The sequence below is a fragment of the Ornithorhynchus anatinus genome, chromosome 16, assembly GCF_004115215.2.
Source record: "Ornithorhynchus anatinus isolate Pmale09 chromosome 16, mOrnAna1.pri.v4, whole genome shotgun sequence".
Classification (NCBI taxonomy): Eukaryota; Metazoa; Chordata; class Mammalia; order Monotremata; family Ornithorhynchidae; genus Ornithorhynchus; species Ornithorhynchus anatinus.
Window position 1 is genome coordinate 25,934,763 of NC_041743.1, and position 22,374 is coordinate 25,957,136.

At 43.6% G+C, this 22,374-nt stretch overlaps 1 protein-coding gene across 2 annotated transcripts in view; it reads left to right on the plus strand.

The window, feature by feature from the left end:
* Window positions 1-22,374, plus strand: part of PDZD8 (PDZ domain containing 8) — a 203,782-nt gene that overhangs the window by 74,905 nt on the left and 106,503 nt on the right. Inside the window, exons 2-4 of one of the 2 annotated variants that reach the window (XM_029080994.2) lie at window positions 8,469-8,539; window positions 11,778-11,844; window positions 12,197-12,279. In XM_029080994.2, the coding sequence (XP_028936827.1) occupies window positions 11,790-11,844; window positions 12,197-12,279 (138 nt within the window). In that variant the 5' untranslated portion in view covers window positions 8,469-8,539; window positions 11,778-11,789. The remainder of the gene's footprint in view (window positions 1-8,468; window positions 8,540-11,777; window positions 11,845-12,196; window positions 12,280-22,374) is intronic. The other variant, XM_029080993.2, reaches the window with a different exon arrangement.

Consider the following 22,374-nt stretch of genomic DNA (forward strand, 5'->3'; position numbering starts at 1 on the left):
GCCCTTCCTCCCCACTGAACAACCCATAGCACACAATGCTGCTTTAATCCATGAAGAACAGAACTTGGCTGCTAGGGCCCATCAATCAATAGATCAATCAATTTATCATATTTATTGAGCACTTGTTGTATGCAGAGCACTATAGAAAGTGCTTGGAAGAGGCCATCCGGGTCACCTCTTCTGGGGGGTCAGGAGAGAAGACAGTACCAGGCAATCCTCAGGGGAGAGGGATGAGTGTCTGCAGCAGGGCCATTAACCCCTCTGCCGAGTACATCGCCCCAGCAATTCCAGGCCCACAGAGTCTCCCTGATGCTCTGATCGGCAATCCACAGTAATAGTACTAAGGAGTAGTAATAATAATATGTATTGAGTGCCAAACGGGGGCAATGTACTTCAGTAAGCATTTGGGAAAATACACCAAAAGCAAATGACGTGTCCTGTTAAAGCGAGCGTTACAGTCAGCACCCACAAAAATGAATCTGGCCCTGAATGAGGGAATGAAGCCCTAAAGGAGTTGTGACAGTGTGGGGATCGCACAGGAGGAGGGAGGGGCTATGTGATCCCTAGGTGGGGGCAAGACATGTATTACTGGATGGGACACCATATTCACCATGTTTTGCCAGAAGCAAAATTTGTCGCTTGTGGAATTGTCAGGCCCCACCGTATTTACAGGCAATCAGTGTGAACTATGAGAAGAGTAACCTTCAGGCAGCAATCAATCAATAATCAGTGGTATTCACTGAGCGCTTATTGTGCGCAGAGCACTGTATTAAGCTCTTGGCAAAGTGCAACACAGCAGAGTTGGTAGGCACATTACCTGACAACGAAGAGATTTCTTTTCAATAACACCTGAACCAGCTGAGAGATCTTGCTCTCAGTAGTGCCAACTTTGAGCACCAGGAACGCACATACATGCACACACACACACTCACACAACAGTAGTGAAAATCTCAGATGGAGACAGGAGAATTGTCCATTAGTGAGTTAATAACTTCACCTCAAAACCCCTCAATTTCTAATTCTATTCGCATTTGCTTTAACTCTTTCCTGGCTATGTTTCTGCTCTCCGAACCACAGACCTGCTGTGTGCAGTTCTAGCATTGACTCCCCTCAGCTGGTTAGGAATTGAGTACTGAATCATAAATTTTTTGGAAAGGGAAGGTAACTAAATGTAAGACTTAAGGTGAAGAGGGGTAGAATCCTGACTTTAAAGAGTCCCTTACTATTCACACTGGACTCGTTCCCCGTTACTGGATTTCAGCATCCAGAGAAAGATGACTAAACTGGCCTGTCTCTCCTAGTGTTGACTTTGGTGCGAGGCTGGAGTGAACCTGAGGAGAGAATGCAAATAACTACATCAGGTAGGGATGGAGTGGGATTTTTAAGAATGAAAACGCTAAGGGGGGGATCAGGAGAGGAAGAGAACAGACTGCTTTTGTGAATCGAAAACTTCCAGGAGAAAGAAGAAGACGTTCAGCTCAGGCCTTGGGGCCTCTGTAAGCCCTACCTTGAAAAAAATAAAAAGAACCCCAGAGTTCCGGGATTCTCTTTAGAAATCAGCACCTTCAGTTTCCCTCTGACCCATCAAAGAATGTAAATGCTGACAGTCTTCTTCTTCTTATGGGAATCTTTTTCCTTTGCTGACTAGAGCCTGGGAGAGGGAGATGGGCTAAGAGTGTGTGTGTGGAGGGGGGGGGTCTGAGACAATGTGTTTAGCATTCCCACGTAGGATGATGCATTTCCAGATGAACAGATTGGGCCCTAATGTGTTTTGTGATGAAAGGAGATCAAATAACCTGAGTCTGTCCACCTGCCAGTCCTCGGGACAGCTGCCCTGAATTCATCCCATCTTTATTTTCTATTATGTCTCCAAGCAACAGACCAAAGGGAATGTGGTCCCCTCAAATGGACGCCTTTCACGACAGCTTCCTCTCTACCCCACTCCGGATGGAGGTGGTGGCGGTCACCCATCCTGACTCCCGTCTAGTTTCTTTCCCGCTCCGAGGTTCGTTTTCCTCCCTCATTCCTTTGTCTTAATCCTCCATGACTGGGTTTCGCCAAGTTGGTGGAAATGGAAAAATAGAGGGTCATGCAGACTGCTTTTTTTTTTTCCAGTTTGGGAAGCAGTTCTGCCGGTTAGCCCTCATTTTAGCCCTCTGCCACACGCAGCTGTGCAGAATTCTTTCAACAGGAATCGGGCCGGATTTGGCAAAAGGTTGAGGAACACACGCACGCTGCAGCCAAGTCTACAGGGAACCTGGACGGGCTTCTGGTTTTAAATGGAAGCCACATGAGAACCTGGGGTTTGTAGCCGAGCTCTGTTCGAGGTCGGCCCTCGTGTTCAAACCCGAGCCCAGACAGAAGAGTTTGCAGAATCTTCCTCAGAGGGAAAAGCCTGAAGACATTTGTTTGAGCGTTTAGTCGGTCGTTTTCATTTCAGCATCAAATGGAGACATTCCCTTCAACCCTTAAACATAGATCAAAGGAAGGCTCCATCCACCTCTCTCAGGAAGTCTGCCTTTGCTGGTCTGACTTTTGGAAGCTGTTGTAAACAGCAGGTAACTGCTAAAGAACAAACAAGCCAGGGTTTCAATAAACAGAAAAATAGGTCAGTGAGCTCTAAACTGACTATTCACATCTGAGGCTTCTCTTTTTATTATGTCCAAAACGCTTGGCTCCTTAAGGCCTATTCTAAGGAGGGTGGAGTGTACTTTTTCCAGCAGAAGCATCTGGGTCACTGCATTGCTATTTGTTTGTTTCTGTGGAGGCTGACTTAACCAGTGACTAAGCTTGGAAGTCATAAAACTGAACAATAAACCTGTCAGTAAAGCTATCAAGCTTAGGCTGTTATGAAGCTAGCTGGATGTCTTCTTCTAAATCCAATGGCCGTTTGGTTTCCTCTTGTCCTGAGTGTAACAGTCATTTACTACACAGAATTTGAAGAGTCCATCTGGTCCCCAAACCCCCTTCTGACAGGTTCTCTTTCATCTGATTTCCTTTCTGATTTACATTTTGGGTTGTGTCTTAGAGGAAAAAGAGATACAGGCAGTTTTACCTCCTGATTACCCCAAAGTGAAGCTTCAATCCTTTCTTGAAGTCCCTGGTAAATCAATCAGGGACAGATCTTGAGCTCACACTGGGTGCAAAGCACTGTACTATGTGCTCGGGAGTTGGTAGCCGTGATCCTTGCCCACAAGGAACTTACAGTCTAGAGGGGTAGACCGACATTAAAATAAATTACAGGTAGAGGAAATGGGAGGTTATAAGGAAACGTACATAAGCAGCAGCGTGGTCTAGTGGAAATGTAGCACGGGCCAGGGAATAAGAAGACCTGGGTTCCAATCTTGGCTCCGCCACTTGCCTGCTGTGTGACCTTGAGCCAGTCACTCATCTTCGCTGTGCCTCAAATTCTTCGTCTGTAAAATAGAGATGCAATACCTGTTCTGTGAGCCTTCTGTGGAGTAAGTAATGTTTCAGGTCTGATTATCTTAGTGCTTAGTAGAAAGCGCTTAATACCACTCTTATTAAATACTGTGGGACCTGGGGTTGGGTGAATAGCGCTTAAGACTTCAGAGCCAAGTGATTAGGCTACAGAGAAGGGAGGGCAAATTGGAGAATGAGGCAGGGAAGACCTCTTGGAAGAGGTGTGATTTTAGTAATAGTAATAATATTAATATTAATTATAGTATTCGTCCGCTCAACTGTATATATCTTCATCACCCTATTTATTTTGTTTATTTTGTTTAATGAGATGTACATCACCCTGATTCTATTTATTTGCCATTGTTTTTATGAGATGCTTTTCCCCTTGACTCTATTTATTGCCACTGTTCTCGTCTGCCCGTCTCCCCCGATTAGACCGTGCGCCCGTCAAAGGGCAGGGACCGTCTCTATCTGTTGCCGATTTGTACATTCCAAGCGCTTAGTACAGTGCTCTGCACATAGTAAGCGCTCAATAAATACTATTGAATGAATTAAGCACTTACTATGTGCCAAGCACTGTACTAAGTGCTGAGGTGGGTACAAGCAATTCGGGTTGGACACAGTCCCTTGTCCCACATGGGGCTCACAGTCTCAATTCCCATTTTACAGATGAGGTAACTGAGGCACAGAGAAGTGAAGTGACTTGCCCAAGGTAACACAGCAGACATGTGGCAGAACTGGGATTAGAACCCATGACCTTCTGTCTCCCAGGCCCTTGGTCTATCCATTACTCCATGATGCTTCCCAGGTTTGATGAGTTAGCGGGGTTTAATGGTTGGGAGAGTGGTGATCTGTTGGTTATGGAGGAAGAGGAAGAGGAGGAGAGAGTTCCAGGCTAGAGGGAGAATGTGAGCATGGTAAGATGAAAGAGAAGGAAATGGTAGAGCACGGGCCTGTCAGTCAGAGGACCTGGGTTCTAATTCTGACTCTGCCACTTTAGGCAAGTCACTTCACTTCTCTGTGCCTCAGTTCCCAAATCTGTAAAATGGGGCTTGAGAGTCTAAGCCCCATCCAGGACGTGGACTGTGTCCAACCTGATTAGCTTGCATCTGCCCCCATTGCTTAGTACAGTGCCTGGGCAGATCGAAATGCTTCATAAATACCATAAAAAACTTGGGGATTTACTGCTGCCATTCCCTCCTTTCTCCCTCCGCAGTGCTACAAAACCTGGCTCACCCTTCAGTCCCGGTTGCAGATCTTAACTGTGGTAACCGGCTGTGGACAGGGAATGTGTGTTTATTGTTATATTGGTACTCTCCCAAGCACTTAGTTCAGTGCTTTGCGCACAGTAAGCTCTCAACTACAGTTGAACAAATGAAAGGAAAGTGTGTCATTGACCTACGTCTGGTTCTTCGTCTTGGTCTGGGCTCCTTGAACTGCACACATTTTAATGAACTCGTTCACTCCATTTAACCAGCAGGAGCACCTTTATGGACGAATTAGCACCCTCTGAATCACCCACGCAACAGAGAAGCCCTGCTATTTGACTCCAGGGTTTGGCCAGACCCTCAGAGAATGATCCCAGTTGGGATCTGAGTCAGGTCAATGGGGCACCAGGTGCTCCATTGTGCTGATGGGGCAAAATGAAAGAAAGAGCTGGCTAGACTGACTCAAGCCTCCAGTGATAGAGTGATACGACCTGGCGCTTGGATTCGCTCCCTTGATTCACTCCAACCTACCCCACAGCATTTTAAGTACAGAGCTGTCATTTATTTACTTATATCAACGCCCATCTTCTCCTCTAGACTGTGAGCTGGGGATGTGAATACCAACGCTGTTATATCGTACGTTCCCTAACACTTAGTACAGTGTTAATGTTGGTATTTGTTAAAGGCTTACTATGTGCAGAGCACTGTCTTAAGCGCTGGGGTAGGCCCAGGGGAATCAGGTTGTCCCACGGGGGGCTCACAGTCTTCATCCCCACTTTACGGATGAGGTAACTGAGGCACGGAGAAGGGAAGTGACTTGGCCACAGTCACACAGCTGACACGTGGCGGAGTCGGGATTCGAACCCATGATCTCTGACTCCGAAGCCCGTGCTCTTTCCACTCAGCCGCGCTGCTTCTCTACTGTGTTCTGCACCCAGTAAGTGCTCAATAAATGTGATATGAGTGATTGAGCCACTAAATTAAACACTGAATAATATTCATTATAATAATGTTATTTGTTAAGTGCTTACTATGTGCCAAGCACTGTTCTAAGTGCTGGGGTGGATCTAAGGTTGACCCACATGGGGCTCACAGTCTTAATCCCCACTTTACAGATGAGGTGACTGAACCCAAAGAAGTTAAGTGGCTTGCCCAAGGCAGGTTGCAGAGCCGGGATTAGAACCCACATCCTCTGACTCCCTAGCCTAAGCTCCTTCCACTAAGCCACGCTGCTTCCCGGAACTGGATCAAACATAGTTTTTCTTGGGCTATGCCTCCTGGGGTGCTGAGCATAGTGCTGTGGGCTTGGTAGGCCAGCAGCTTGCTGAGCTATGACCCCATAATAAACAATTCTCCAAAAAGGAGTATCACCGTCCAAAAAGTCACGCTGGGTTCATCGTAACCTGGGAATGCTCAGGTGATAGTTGGAGGGGTCATTCAATCATATTTATAGATGCTTGGGAGAGTACAGTTGTACAGAGTTGGTAATAATAATAATAATAATGGTGGCATTTGTTAAGCGCTTACTATGTGCAAAGCACTGCTCTGAGCGCTGGAGAGGATACGAGGTGATCGGGTTGTCCCACGTGGGGCTCACAGTCTTAGTCCCCAGTTTACAGATGAGGTAACTGAGGCACAGAGAAGTGAAGTGACTTGCCCAAAGCCACACAGCTGACAAGCGGCTGAGATGGGATTGGAACCCATGACCTCTGACTCCCAAGCCCGCGCTCTTTCCACTGAGCCATGCTGCTTATCAGCGGTAGCCACGTTCCCTACCCGCAAAGAGCTACTGATTTGGAAAAGAATCCATCGGGGAAGGCTTCCTGGGTGAGGTGGGATTTCAGACAGACCTGGAGATAGGGAGAGCCGTGATCAGGTGGATTGAAGTGGGGGGAGGCTTCCAGGAAAGAGGAGAGCACAGGAAGAAGTGGTTGGAGCTGTGAGAGATGAGAATGAGGGATAATGAAGAGGTCAGCTTGAGAGGAATGAAGAGTACAAGCCGGGATGTAGTAGGAGGAGAGATGGCTAGTTAAGAAGGAACATTTTTCTCCCTGGATTCATCCTCCAAGGAACTAGTTTATCACTTCGAGTGTTATTTATTCAGATCTTACTGTGTGCCCTGCTTACAGTACAACGTGTTCCCTGCCCACGTCCAACCTTACCGAAGGCACATCTCCTCCAAGAGGCCTTCCCTCCTTTCCTCTTCTCCCGCTCCCTTCTGCATCACCCTGATTTGCCTCCTTTATTCATCCCTGCTCCCAGCCCCACAGCACTTATATACATATCTGCAATTTATTTATTTATATTAATATCTGTCTCCCCTTTTAGCCTGAAAGCTCACCCTGGGCAGGGAATGTAACTGTTTATTGTTATATCGTACTCTCCCATTCATTTAGTACAGTGCTTTGCACACAGTGAGCACTCAGTACATACTATTGACATACTGACCGACTAATTGACTCACCCACGCTTTTAGTTCGGTTGATCTCATCTGAAGGAAAAGCTGTTGTATGAAGCTAGCCTGGAAGCTCCTTGTGGGCAGAGATCATGTCTACCTCCTCTGCTGTATTGTTGGGAGTCAGAGGTCATGGGTTCGGATCCCTGTTCCACCGCTTGTCAGCTGTATGACTGTGGGTAAGTCATTTCCCTTCTCAGTGCCTCAGTTACCTCATCTGTAAAATGGGGATGAAGACTGTGAGCCTCACGTGGGACAACATGATTACCCTGTATCTACACCAGCGCTTAGAACCGTGCTCTGCACAAAGTAAGTGCTTAACAAATACCAACATTATTATTATTATTATTCTCTTATGCGCTTAGGACAGTACTCTTCACACAGTAGGCACTCAGTAAATACTACTGATTAATCGACTGATTGATGCTAGACTCCACAGGACTATATAGAAGCAGCGTGGCTCAGTGGAAAGAGCACGGGCTTTGGAGTCAGGGCTCATGAGTTCAAATCCCAGCTCTGCCACTTGTCGGCTGTGTGACTGTGGGCAAGTCACTTCACTTCTCTGCGCCTCAGTTCCCTCATCTGTAAAATGGGGATTAAGACTGTGAGCCCCACGTGGGACAACCTGATTCCCCTATGTCTACCCCAGCGCTTAGAACAGTGCTCGGCACATAGTAAGCGCTTAACAAATACCAACATTATTATTATTATTATGCCTTTCGAAGATCTTTAATGGAGGAATTTCACTATTATCTACTTGTAGTCATCAATAATAATTACTCCCTTTAAATAGGAGTCATTTTTTTCCTTCTCCCTCATCCAGAGAAGCAATATGCCCTCTTTTCGGTATTTGAACTCACCCAGAGGCTACAAAATCTAGGACTCATTCATTCATTCAACTGTATTTATTGAGCGCTTACTGGGTGCCACAGAACTTGGTAGGAATCAGTTTCCTATCAGCTTTTCTCCTCTTCCCGGCACTTTCCAGCAAATGAAGATAAATTGAAATGACCTTTTCTCCAGGGTCACTCATCCAAGGGCAGAGACCATTCATGTCACTGCAAGGTATTCCCACTATTGCAGGGTTGGAGGATCTTCTAAGGTGAATGGTGCAAGTTTCTAAAGAGAATGATTCACCGTGCTCAGAACAATCGGACAATGGTGCTTCTTTTTCTCTGTATTTTTCAGTCTAGTTCCGTGGCAATTAGGTGTGTTGATAAGGATGCCATTTTGGTGGGGGGGGGGGGGAAGAAAACCACAAACAAGTGGAGTGTGGTGAGGAAGAAAATCTCTCAGGCTGCTCTAGGAAATTGATGTCTGGCCAATTGACTTATGAGAGATCAAAGGGCAACAGGAAGACATGGGTCTTGCTTCTTTTGCAGTGCCAGAGCTGAACCAAGGGCAGGAAGTTTCACTTTCTTGGACTAGCAACCTGAGAAAGCCATCGTTCTGGGTAGGTAGATGCTGTTAGCTTCTGAGTCCCTGCTGAGCAGAGAATGCAGGTTTGTTTCTTTCCTCAAAGTTCCAAATGCCCAACTTTGGGGATTTGATTTGGTTTTACTCACCAAATCATGCTGATTCAGGAAACTAACTTAAGGAAATACAGAACATGTAACATAATACAAGCGATAACAGCATACTAGCCCTCAGTCAGCTCACCCTCTTTCACCTTAGCTTGCTGATTTTCTCCTTCAAACCAGTGCCCTCTTTGCTCCTCACAGATATCTCAGTCTTGCCTATCTCACTGCTGACCCCTTGCCCATGTCCTCCCTCTGGCCTGAAACTCGCTCCTCCTCCATATATGACAGACCACCACTCTCCCCACCTTCAAAGATTTTAAAAAATCACATCTTCTCCAAGAGGTCTTCCCCAACTAAGCCCTCATTTCCCCTACTTCCTCTCTCTTCTTCATCCCCTCGGATCTGTACACTTTAAGCACTTGATATTTGCCCCAACCTCAGCTCCACAGTACTTATTATGTACTTATCCATATTTATTTTAATATCTGTTTCCCACTGTAGACTGTGAGTTGCTTGTGGGCAGGGAGCATGTCTACCAATTCTCTTGTACTCTCCCAGGTGCTTAGTACAGTACTCTGCACACAGTAAGCACTCAGTAAATACCATTTATCGATTGATGGGTTTAAAAATATCACAACTATCGGTATTATTTTTACTTTTTTATTGTCTTAACTTTCTTAATCTCATCCAATTTGTCCACGTTACACTTTTTTATGATGACAAAACTATCTCCCTTTGTTGTTGATAATACATGTCTATTTATTTACAGATATTTTACTCTCAACCTTCCTCCTCAAGCCTTCCTTTGCTTGGCCCTAGTCTGGTCAACTGACCATATATTTAGCTCTTCTAATCTTGCTTTAGAAATCATTATCCCTGAACTCTGCCCAGGCCTCATCTAAAATCCTTACCTCTCGGTAAATTCAGCATGTCCAATTCTCTACGTTATTATGGCTTTAGTAACCCCAAGACAAAAGGCAGGGAGGGGAGAGGTGTAAAGCCTAAACTAAGAGGAGTACGGTGCATGTGCACTTCATGACATTAGTTAAGCTTGTGTGAGTTCTTTCATGATGCCTCTCTCCTTCTTAAAGAGTTGTTAATCCCATGAAAAACCTCTGGTTCTTAACTTATCCCACTGGGAACCCTGCTGTGATTTCTGACCAGAGAGATTTCCTGCAGAGAGGAATTTACAGACTTCAGGCTCCTGAGTAGAGGAATCAGTGAAATCTGCATCCGAATACATTATTACCTGCAACATTAACTTGCAGCTATGCTGCCTAAGGCTGTCTTACTCAAATCATAAAATTAAGCTGTGTTGAATCAGGTCAGCATTTGGATGACATTCTTCACTGAAAGATACAGCTCATGAAGACAAGTTTTTTAGTTGTTCAAACAGACACTGACACCTCAGTTCAAAGTACACTTTGAAAGGGGCAGGCTTTATTCTTTGAGCTCCCTGAAGGTAATTTACCGCTCATGCTTAATAGATTTCTTTTTCAATTCAGTAACATATTCTTTTTTGTTTTTTAACTGGAAGCACCTGAGAGAAGACTGTACAGTGATGTGGTCTAGAATTCAATGTTAATTTAAATTGACCAGGTATTTATTTGAAACTGGAGCCTATCAGTCATAAATCCACAGCTACAAATTGCATTTGCTAGACTTCTCTTCTCTGAGTGGGTTGAAAAAAAGTTTTCAAAAAAGATTTTCAGCCTTCATCTTCATTACTCCCTGCCAGGAAGGTACACCCCTATTCTTTAGTGTTAAAATATTTCAACATTCCACTCCTATTTCCAGCTATACGCTTTGGCCCCCTTGCTAATAAAGGCAGGATTTAGAAGATTGTCAACTCATTTGATTTTTCCAGTGTGAAAAGTTGGCATAGGAAAATCATTGAAAAAACATTGAATTAGACATCATTGTTTGGAGTTTTTTTAGTAAGCAAACTTATAGGCTCATAGGTTCAAGGCACTATCATTTCTATCTCTTTCCCTATTTCTATCCTTTCCCTTACTGTTTTAATTCTGCTTCTTTCTATGTTCCCCTACACTCCTGACAGACATCTTAATCAATCAATCAATCATTGAGACCTTACTGTGTCCCGGTCACTGTACTAAGTGCTTGAGACAATTCAGCACAACAATATAACAGACGCATTCCCTGCCCACAGTGAATTTACAGTCTAGAGGGGATTTTGCAGTCTTAAGGAGGTTTTACAGTCTAGGCAGAAGCTTACAGTCTAGAAGGGGGCTTACATTCTAGAGGGGGCCTTGCAGTCTACAGTCCAGAATAAAGACACTTTAAAAAAAAAAAATACTTCCAATAATGGAAGAGGCGCACCAACAACACTACAGGTATATAGAAAAAAAATGGAAAAATAAATAAGTGTAAATTGGTACAAGGTGAGAAAATACAAGAGTGGTAAAGATAATTATTGAGCTGATCTGATTTGGAGACATGGAACAATCAAGGAATTCCTCCTGGAGAAGGTAGGCTTTCAGGAAAACTTTCAAGATGGGTAAACTATAATCTGGGAGATACAAAGTGGGGGGGTGCTCCAGGTAGGAGGAAGGTCAGAGGCAGGACAGTTAAGAATGAGGTGCAGGACAAGATTAGCTTGGGAGGAATGAAGAGAGCAAGTCGGGATATAGCGGGTGAAGAGAATTGCTAAGAAAGAGGAAGGATCTGGTGGAATGCCTTGAAAGATGTGCTGATTGCCACTGAAAGGAGAGCTTTTATTCATGATTAAACGTGCCCCTTGTCCCCTTATATAGTCCCAGGGAATCACTGAGCAGCACCGATAGTCATATGTTCATCACAGACAGAGAGGAAAACTTCTGCAAATGGAACCACCACAACTAGGAGCTTCCAAAATACCTTCCACCATCAGAGAGGAGGTCATTAAAAGCAAAAGATGAGGGCATGACCTTAACTCTGACTTTTGAGGAAGTAACTCAGTAGGGCCAAGTGAAAACTAGCCAGGAAGGTAGAATAAACAATTTAAATATACAGAAAAGCAATTTCAAACTGTGCATCAGAACAGTGAGCAGTCAGGAAAGGGGATTCATTTACTGAGTAGGGGCTTTAAAAAGGATTCCAGTCTTCTCTCCTGAACCAAGAAAAAAAATAATTACTAATGAGATTATTTCAGAAATGTAATTTTTTTTCTAGCAGTAGTAGAAGATGAGGAAGAGAGTGGAAGAAGAAAACTGCTGGCCTTCACTGCATCTTTTTAAAGGTAGATTTCCAAGCAATTTTAAAGACAAAAAGAGATACTCTTCTCAGTGGTAGTTAGAAGATAATGTTTGTGTTTTTTTTTCTGCCTAACTTGTAATGCCCATGTGCCTGCCTGGAGTAAGAGATACTCTCTGTTAATGTTAAAGTTGTTGTGTAAGGGGTTAAATTATGCTGTGATTATTTACTGAGCCCCTCCGAGGGTTCTAAGTGCTTTATAGGAAATTTACCCTCAAGGGTCCCTGTCCTCTGTAACACAATAAGCCAAAATGTCATATGTGCTTTCAATGCATTATACATAGAGCAACCATGCTATCTGGGACAATGCATTCAGTTTTTTCTCTGCTTTTCTATAGGGTTTTTGTTTGTTTTGGGAGGTGTGATGGAGTTACATGAGGAGAGAAGCAGAGATCATCAGGGCAGTGAAGATCATCACATGGTATGCTTTACTCGGAAGAGCTTTCTGGGGAATGGAATGGAGTCTGAGGGAGGGAAGGAGGGAAGGAGAGAGGAAAGAAGAGAGTTGAGTAGAATCGACATTCTGATATTTGACTACCATATTTTTACTTTATTATAGCCTCTTCCTTCCTTACTCCCCTGATTTCCTACTACAACCCGGTCTACACACTTCACTAATGCTAACTTAACACTGTACCTTATCTTGTCTATCTCTACATAGGCACCTCACCCATGTCCTGCCTCTGGCATGGAACTCCCTCCCTCTTCACATATGACAGATCACCACTCCTCCCATCTTCAAAGCCTTATTAAAATCACATCTACCCCAAGAGGTCTTCTGAAATTAAACCCCCTTTTTCCTTACTCCCACTCCCTTCTTCATCACCTATGTACTTGGATTTGTACCCCAACCTCAGCCCCACAACACTTATGTACATATCCATAATTTTTTATTCTATTGTCTGTGTTCCCCTCTTGTCTATGAGCTTGTTGTGGGTAGGGATCGTATCTACAAATTCAGTTGTATCTACTAATTTTAATGTTCAACTCTGTTGTACTCTCCCAAGTGTTCGCTTATAGCAGTGTTCTGCTCACAGGGCTAATAAAGCTAGTAAATAATAAATACCATCAATTCATTGATCGATTGATTTAACAGCTGTTTAGATGAGTGGACCTCTGTTTCCTTTCCCTTACATACATGTTTATTCTTCCCTGCCTACTAGTCCCCACTATCTTGACTTTGGTTTGGCTAAAGTTCAAGGAGGACCAAGTGCTCAGAGACTCAGAACAAGGTAACTGGCTTTGAGAAACATACCTTTTTGATGGTAACAGCCTGGGAATATAACTTTGCTCCTTAGGGGAATTAACACCTCCCCACATCCCACCTAAGGGGTTTCCTAAAATACAATCACTGGTTTACATTGAGCACTTTTGTGTATAGACCACTGTACTAAGCACTTGAGAATGCAGTGCAATAGAATTGGTAGATATAATCCCTACCCTCAAGGAGCTCACAGTCTACTGGGAAGTTTACAATCAATCAATCAATCAGCGGTGTTTATTGAGCACTTACTATTTGCACAGCACTGTACTATGTACTTGGGAGAGTACAATACAACAGAGTTGGTAAATAAGTTCACAGGAGCTCTCAGTCTAAAGAGGGAGCTTACAGTCTAGAGGGGGTTTACAATCTAGAAGGGGAATCACCCAACCTGTTCACATGCTCAGGAACAGGTTCACTGAGTTTTAATCATCAAAAATGGGTCCCTTCATCCTTCAAATTTTCTTTATTTAGCTTGTTCCATATTAGAATCTAGAGGATGCTCTTAAAAGGGAAACAAAATATTTCCGGACTTGTTAACTTGTGATTAGTTGACCAGTTGAAAAAATAATCAAGTTGAAGGTGACTGGACACAGATGCAAAGGACAGCAGTGAGCAAGGGAAAAAACAGATTTAAAGAAATGGTCGCAGTAGCTTGGTCATAAGTGTCTGTGAAGTGCCGTTTATTTGAACACAGGCATCAATGTACTGTGGGGATAGATTCCACTCTACTGGGAGGCAAAAAGAAGAAATGAAGTCATGTAATGAACCTTTTCTGGCTCTAATTTCTGTGACTTGTTCAAAGCCACCCCAAAACAGTCAGTTTCAGCCCCACGGAAGATGAAGTGCCAGACACTGTAACCCTCCAAAATTGGATTTATAATGGAAACGGAAACTTATTAAGGTAGTGAGCCCTGCGTTATAAATTATTTTAAAATAAAATAACTCCATGCTAGAATAGTCAGATGACATCTCATATAGGAGAGAACTACCTCAGTGTATTTTCAGACATGAAACTCCATTTCTAGGTAAGGCAAGCTTAAGCTTGTATTTCCAAATGAATGAAAACAGTACAAACTGACCACTCTCTGGCTATAGCTTTAATCATTCCATCAATAAAGTTAACATGGCATTGCTTCTGCAAGGTACTCCTCAGCCTTTTAAGAACATTGAGGTAAATATTTAACTATCAGATTCTCTCTCTCACCTCTCTCTGGGTCTCATCTGTAAAATGGGGATCCAATATCTGTTCTCCTTCCTGCTTAGACTGTGAACCCCTCATGGGTTAGATGATCGTGTCTGACCTGATTAACTTGAATCTACCCCAATGCTTAGAACAGTGCTTGGCATAGAATAGAGGCTTAACAAATGCCATTAAAAAAAAAAACCAACCTGTCTTTTTTGCTTTAGCTTGAATTTCATGATCAATTTACCACAGTCCTCTAGAAAGTGCACCCGTTTCATAAATGTCCATGTTTTATATAGATTTTGTATCTCTAAATAATCGTTACAGTAAGTCATTTAAAAGACAGTTGCCACTGAGGTGTTATATATAGCTTTATGACTTTTTCTCACTTGTTAGACTCTCAAACTACACCTATGCTCCACCTATCTCATATACCTGACTCTCTCCCACATCAAACTCCTTTATAATTACTTTTGTTATAAAATATTCTTGACTGCGAACGTTTCATTTGAGATGAGAGAGTGTATAGTATCCCTCATATAAAGGTTGGGCAATTAGCGAAAATAAGTTTACATCATAAAAAGCTATAATTTATGATCCAAACACTGTTTTATTTAAAAATAAAAGTTACAGTGCCCTCCCTTGAGGCACCTTCCGCTTGATTCTCTAGAAGTATTATCTAGAACTTAAAAGAAATAGCTTGGGCTCTTGTTTAAGTAGCCAACCCATTCTTAGGGTGTTGCCAGTTTTGCTAATGACAAAAAAAGGTCCAGTTTCTCTCTCTTCCCATGACATCAATAGGCTGTCCTTTTTCAAATGTTCTCCAGCTGCTCACTGGAAAAATATTCTAGATCTAACCAATCAATCAATCATATTTATTGAGCACTTTCTGCATGCAAAGCATTGTACTAAGCTTTTGGGAGAGAAGCAGCATGGCTTAGCGGAAAGAGCCTGGGCTTGGGACTCAGAGGTTGTGGGTTCTAATCTCGGCTCTGCCACTTGTCATCTGTGTGACTTTGGGCAAGCCACTTCACTTCTCTGTGCCACAGTTACCTCATCTGTAAAATGTGGATTAAAGCCGTGAGCACCGTGAGGGGCAATCTGATTACCTCGTATCTACCCCAGTGCTTAGAACAGTGCTTGGCACATAGTGAGCACTTAACAAATACCATCCTCATCATTATTATTATTACAATATAGATTGTACTAAGATTCTTTGAGACACCCCTACCTACTTCCGCATCCTCCACCAATTGGAAGACTTAGCTGGGTCTACCCGTGTCTTTCAGGATGCAAAATTTTCACTGTTGTAGTAAAATCACTTCAATCTTGGACCCTGAACAAATGGAATTAAAGTGCACTTCACTAATGTGTAATATTGTAATATAATCATAGTGTTATTTGTTAAACACTTACTTTATGCCAAGCATAATACTAAGCTCTAGGGTAGATACAAGATAATAATAGTGATGGTCTTTGTTAAGCACTTACTATGTGCCAGGTACTGTACTTATCAAGACCCACATGGGGTTCACAATCTAAGTAGGAGGGAGAACAGGGATTGAATCCCCATTTTGCAGATGACAGAAGCGAGGCATAGAGAAATTAAATGACTTGTCCAAAGTCACACAGGTACGTGGTGGAGTGGAATTAGAACCCAGGTCCTCTGATTTCCAGGCCCATGCACTTTCCCCTAGGCCATGCTGCTTCTTTATCTAGGCTAGACAGTGAAGTTGCAAAGTTGGAAAACAGCGCTAGAAAACCCACTCTTTGCCATCCGTCTTGGAAGTATGAGGTATTAAATAATTTTAAGAAGGTAAGATTTATTGACAGCCCTCCTAGATCTTTCTACATGCAGTACCATAATTTTCACCTCCATGATCACTTGCTCATCGGAACCTCCTTGCTTTGGAATATTTGTTTATTTTCAATAGCTATGAGATATTACATTTATTGAATATGACCCTCACAAACATGTCTGTTCTAGTATGCTCTGTTCACTTTTTCTTTAAAAATTCAGTGTGGAGGCAATCATAGTATTGTAGCATAGAGCTAAACAAAATAGCATTTCCTACGCAGTATTCTTTCAACAGATTGCATAGCCTTCCGAGAGGAAGCTTTTCCAAATACATATTTTCCAGACCTACTGCCCAAACTACCGAAAAAGTGAGATGAAAACATGATCTTAAAAAGAAGCCTGGATCTGTAGAGGCCTGAGCCATTGGGAGAGCCCAAGTGACCTAAGATGCATATTTCACTGGCACTTTGATTTGCCTCCGGATTATAAAAGAATCCCAATTCTTCAGGCAGAAGACTTTCTGGGCAATATGTATCCAAATTGATATATCTGCCTCTAACACCTCAAAGTGTAGCTTGTTCAGCTAGGATACAATTTTGATTAGAAAAGCAGAAGATTACAAGATACATGACTCAGATGGATTTTTGGTCCGGCCTCTCCTCAGTCAATCAGCGGTATTTATTACCGAGTGCTTCCTATGTTCAGATCACTGTAATAAGCGTCTGGGAGAGTACGATACAGCAGAATTAGCATAATGAGCTTAGAGCCTAGAGGGGGAGGCATACAGTAATAAGAATAAATAAAAAAATTTATAATCTAAAGTTGAAAGATAGGTAAATAAGTGCAGTGGGGTTGAGGGTGGGGTGAAAATTAACTCTCTGAAGATCACAGACTTAGAAGACTTGGAAGACTTAGCTGGGTCTACCCGTGTCTTTCAGGATGCAAAATTTTCACTGTTGTAGTAATATCACTTCATTCTTGGACCCTGAACAAATGGAATGAAAGTGCACTTCACTAATGTGTAATATTGTAATATAATCATAGTGTTATTTGATGCATAGATGATACAGAAGGGAGAGCGAGCCAGGGAAAAGAGGGCTTAGTCTGGAAAGGCCTCTTGGAGGAGATGTGACCTTAATAATGCTTTGAAGAGGGAGTGGTGGTCTGGAGTATATGGAGAGGGAAGGAGTTCCAGTATAGCGGGAGGATGTGGGAAAGGTGTCGGCGGTGAGATAGATGAGATCGGGGCACAGTGATTAAGCCGGTGCTAGACAGGCGGAATGTGAGGGCTGGGCTTAGTCGGACCTTCTGGAGTGTGTCTCTGAAGCTGGCCTAAGCCCTAAGATGTCAAGGCCAAAGAAGACTGTTTGGGTTGCGTTGGAGTTGGGTCACAGCAGTGGAGGTGAGAGGAGGGAGAGTTCATTTCCACCCACAGGGGTGCTGTGAAATTAATTCAGGTGAAAGTGTTTAGGTGACATGAAAGCATTCTGCAAATCCAAGGAATCACCATTTCTTTTCGCCCCTGGTTTCTGCTTCCAGAAACCAAGTTCTCGAGTTCATTAAAACCCAACCTGCTGGGCTGGCAGGAAGGACTTGACCCTGGCAATGAACCAGGATCCTCGGATCCTCTTGGGAGCCGTGGCCCCTCTTTTGCTCCCGCTCAACCCCTTGCCTCCTCTCCCAAAGTGACTCTCAGCTCCTTCCCCAGGACCAATGCTTTTTACCACCGACGCATCTGTCCACCCCAGAACAAAAAGCAAACGGTGTGTCAGTGACTGACCTTTGGGTGTTTCATTTTTGGCAGTTGGTTATATGGCATCCTGATATTTGCTATATTTACAGCGTTTTCCTGGCAGCTCAAAGATTACAGTTCTCATGATACATATATTTGTCCAAGCGTGTGACTTAGTCTAGGTGTCTTACCATGCCACGGCATTGGCAAAGAGATCCCGATTGTTAAGTTGCAGGTCAATTTGCAGCTGTGATCCTAGTGACTGTTGGACTTCTCCCACGGGGAAGGATGGCCAAGCCTCAGTTCTAAGACTTTGGGTCCAAGAATCCACATGAAGGAATTAATTATAGGGATACCAGTTAGTTAGCTCCATTTTCACTCTCTGGGCTCTGCCAGTCATGTTTTAATTGTAGACTGTAAGGCCCTGTAGGCACGGACCGCATCTACCAATTCTACTGCACTGTGCTTTTCCAAGAGCTTAGCAAAGCGCTTCACACACAGTAAGTGCTCAGTAAGCCCTCAATAAGCACAGTAAGTGCTAAACAGGGAAGCAGCATGGCCTAGTGGATAGAGCAAGGGCCTGGGAGTCAGGAGGAGCTGGGTTTTAATCCCGGCTCTGCCACTTGTCTGCTGTATGACCTTGGGCAAGTCACTGAACTACTCTGCGCCTCAGTTATTTCATCTTTAAAATGGGGGTTAAGACTGTAAGCCCCATGTGGGACATGCATTGTGAGCAACCTGATTAGCTTGTATCTACCCTCATGCTTTGAATAATGCCTGACACACAGTAAACATTTAACAAATGCCATAAAAAAATACCATTGATAGATGCATGGATTGATTGATGTATCTAAATAGCGGATTTTTCTGTGAATCTGAATTAGACCTATTATCATTTAGACTTCCTTCCCTATCAGGATTTGAAATTGTCAGCAGCACGGCTCAGGGAAAATTCCACTATTCTCTTCCACCATGTGGCTCCTTCAAGCATTCTGTGGCCGTTTCCAGAGTCGGATACTTGACTGGACGGACCACTGTGTAGTGGCATTGTTGATTTTCACTCCTCCTTACACTTTTACTGTCTATGGGTTTGCTGTTGCAAACAACTGCCCCTGAAAATTTAGAGGCCAAACTAATGGTCCTCATCACATCCGTTGCTAGAAGGGACATGACAACCTTCCCCACCAAACAAATTCACCCACCCCATTTCATAGTTTTGCTATATTATTATCATGGTATTTGTTAACAGCTTACTATGTGTCAAACACTGTTCTAAGTGCTGTTTAAATTAATCAGTTAAGGTAGAACTGAAGGATTTTCAGCTGCGATCTAGGACTTCCCAACTGGCGAGCCCCAGCATATACACGTTAGAGATAACTCTAAATAATAACGGTAATAGTGATCAATCTCAGGGACACTGCTAACTATTAATTATGCACGTTCTATCAACTTTGTCCCAGCTTCAATTATTATATAAATGTCTCAGTGCACCCCTAATTTCTCTAATTCTGTCTGTCGGTGGATCAGACTGGACAAAGGTTTTCTTCACTTGCCAGCTGTGTGACTGTGGGCAAGTCACTTTACTTCTCTGTGCCTCAGTTACCTCATCTGTAAAATGGGGACTAAGACTGTGAGCCCCACTGGGACAACCTGATCACTTTGTATCCCCCCTCCCAGCGCTTAGAACAGTGCTCTGCACATAGTAAGCGCTTAACAAATACCAACATTATTATTATTATTATTCACTTCTCTTGATAGAGGGGGGAAGATAAAAGACACACACTACGTGCTGTGGAGGAAAAAGGGTGGGTCCAGGAGGTGTGGAAAACAAAACGGATTGAATCAAAACATTATAAATGCTCATTTTTATTCAATTCCCTTGTCCCCCATCCTCCATCTCAGCAGTTTCCTCAGGCAACGAAGCTGGAAATCTAACGTGGATCAGTCCTGCCACCTAGTGGTGACAGGGTGGTGGTGCGATTGCCTGGCAGTCTTTGAATTAACCTTTTAAATCTGACGTTAATGTTGGTATTTGTTAAGCGCTTACTATGTGCAGGGCACTGTTCTAAGCGCTGGGGGAGATACAGGGTCATCGGGTTGTCCCACGTGAGGCTCACAGTCTTAATCCCCATTTTACAGATGAGGTCACTGAGGCCCAGAGAAGCGAAGTGACTCGCCCACAGTCACCCAGCTGACAAGCGGCGGAGCCGGGAGTCGAACCCACGACCTCTTAGTGACTTTATTAGTGTATTTCATGAAAACAACAATATTTTCTTTCACTTTTTCTTCCAGTAGCTATCACTTCTATCATATTCGTTCTTCCAGGAGCGGGTCATGAGGAAAAAGTACTGCAAGAAAAATTAAAGGCCCCGGCACCCGTATGTTCGGCTAAAATGGAATAGAAGGTTAACAAAAATAGCTGAGTAATTTCATCCTAGTCCGAATTTTCCCAACTAATTGTGGTTGTGAGGCCTGACCTAGTGACCTTCCCGATAACCTCTGGCAGTGTGAGCCTCATGTGGGACAGAGATGTAACCGACCTGATGCTCCGACTCCAGTGCTCAGTACATTGCTTCGCATAGAGTAAGCACTTAACAAATAGCACAGATATTATAATTGTGATACGCAATTTCAGTAGAGGCCAGTGTCATAAGTCTAATGTGATGAGACATCCTCCATCAGACAAGATGATTGTGCATTTGGAGGTTCCCAACCTGACCCTCAAAACGTCTCCCGAGTCTTTAAGGTCTTGCTGTCAAAGGGGTTTGTCGGCAGCACTTGTCAGTTGAGGAGGCAGCACAGACAGAGTAGTCTGGTGGGAGACAGGACGAAAAGCAACCCAGACTGCTCTCTGTCCTCCTCTTAAGTGATTAAAACCATCTAATGATGCCTGTTATCCCAACGGTCCTACCGCTGAGGTCTATAGATTTCTCTAGATGGGCCTCGAAAGAAATTCCGACTTTCCAGCCGGTGTTAAGAATGATTGCATTTCAAGAAGCTGCCCGCTTTCATCGTTACTTTGAGCCCTTCCTGCTATACTGCAAAGAAATATGTCCAAAAGGAACTCTTTCCGGTGTCTTATTCATTCCATAGTATTTATTGCGCGCTTACTATGTGCAGAGCACTGGACTAAGCACTTGGAATGGACAAATCGGCAACAGATACAGTCCCTGCCCATTGACGGGCTTACGGTCTAATCGGGGGAGACGGACAGACAAAAACAGTAGCAATAAATAGAATCAAGGGGATGTACATCTCATTAAGGCAATAGCGATAAATAGAATCAAGGTGATGTGCATCTCATTAACAAAATAAATAGGGTAATAAAAATATATACAATTGAGCGGATGAGCACAGTGCTGAGGGGAAGGGAGGGGGAGGAGCAGAGGAAAAGGGGGGGGAAAGGGGGCCTTAGCTGAGGGGAGGTGAAGGGAGGGTACAGGGGCAGGAGAGGGGGCAGAGGGAAAAGGGGGAGCTCAGTCTGGGAAGGCCTCTTGGAGGAGGTGAGCTCTAAGTAGGGCTTCGAAGAGGGGAAGAGAATGAGTTTGACGGAGGTGAGGAGGGAGGGCGTTCCGGGACCGCGGGAGGATGTGGCCCAGGGGTCGACGGCGGGATAGGCGAGAATGGGGGACGGTGAGGAGTTGGGCGGCGGAGTTTATGAGGCTTTTTACCAGTAACTCTGTCGTGCTGTTACCTGTTTACTCCGAGCCATCCTTAAAACGTAGGACTTACATTCACAATTCTGATCATTAATTATTAAGTAATCATGGTACTTGTTAAGCGCTTACTGTGTGCCAAGCACTGTTCTAAGTGCTGGGGTAGATACAAGTTAATCAGACTGGACACAATCCAACATGGGGGCTCACAGTCTAAATTTGGAGAGAATAGGATTTAATCCCCATTTTACAGGGGGGGTAATTGAGGCACAGAGAAGTTAAGTGACTTGCCCAAAATCGCACAGCAGGCAGTTGGCAGAGCCGAGAGAGTAATAATAATAATAATAATTGTGGCATTTGTTGAGCACTAACTATGTGTTCTGGTTGTTGTTGCTTTTAAGTGCTTTTATTTGTTGAGCGCTTACTATGTGGCAGGCACAAACACCATACTATATGCTGGAATAGATATAAGATAATTATGTCACACACAGGGCTGTCAGTCTAAATAGGAGGGAGAACAGGTATTAATTCCTCTTTTTGCAGAAATGGGAACTGCGGCACAGAGATGTTAAGTGGCTGTCTCGAGGTACCCCAGCAGACAAGTGGCAGCACTAGGACTAGAACCCAGGGCCTCTGACTCCTAGACCCATGCTCTATCCAGTAAGCTATGCTGTTTCTCATCACAGGAGTGATCTAAAATAAAACATTTCAAGGTATCTTTACTGGCTTACTGAAGTCATGTAGATGAGTAAAAGCTCATGAACTCTGGACTTAAAATAAATTTGTGTCTAAGCAGACAATAATTTGGAGAAAGAAACCTTCCTACTAGTGACATTCTCCATTTTCAGGCTACTAATGTTCTCCCTACTTTGAAGTCTTACAA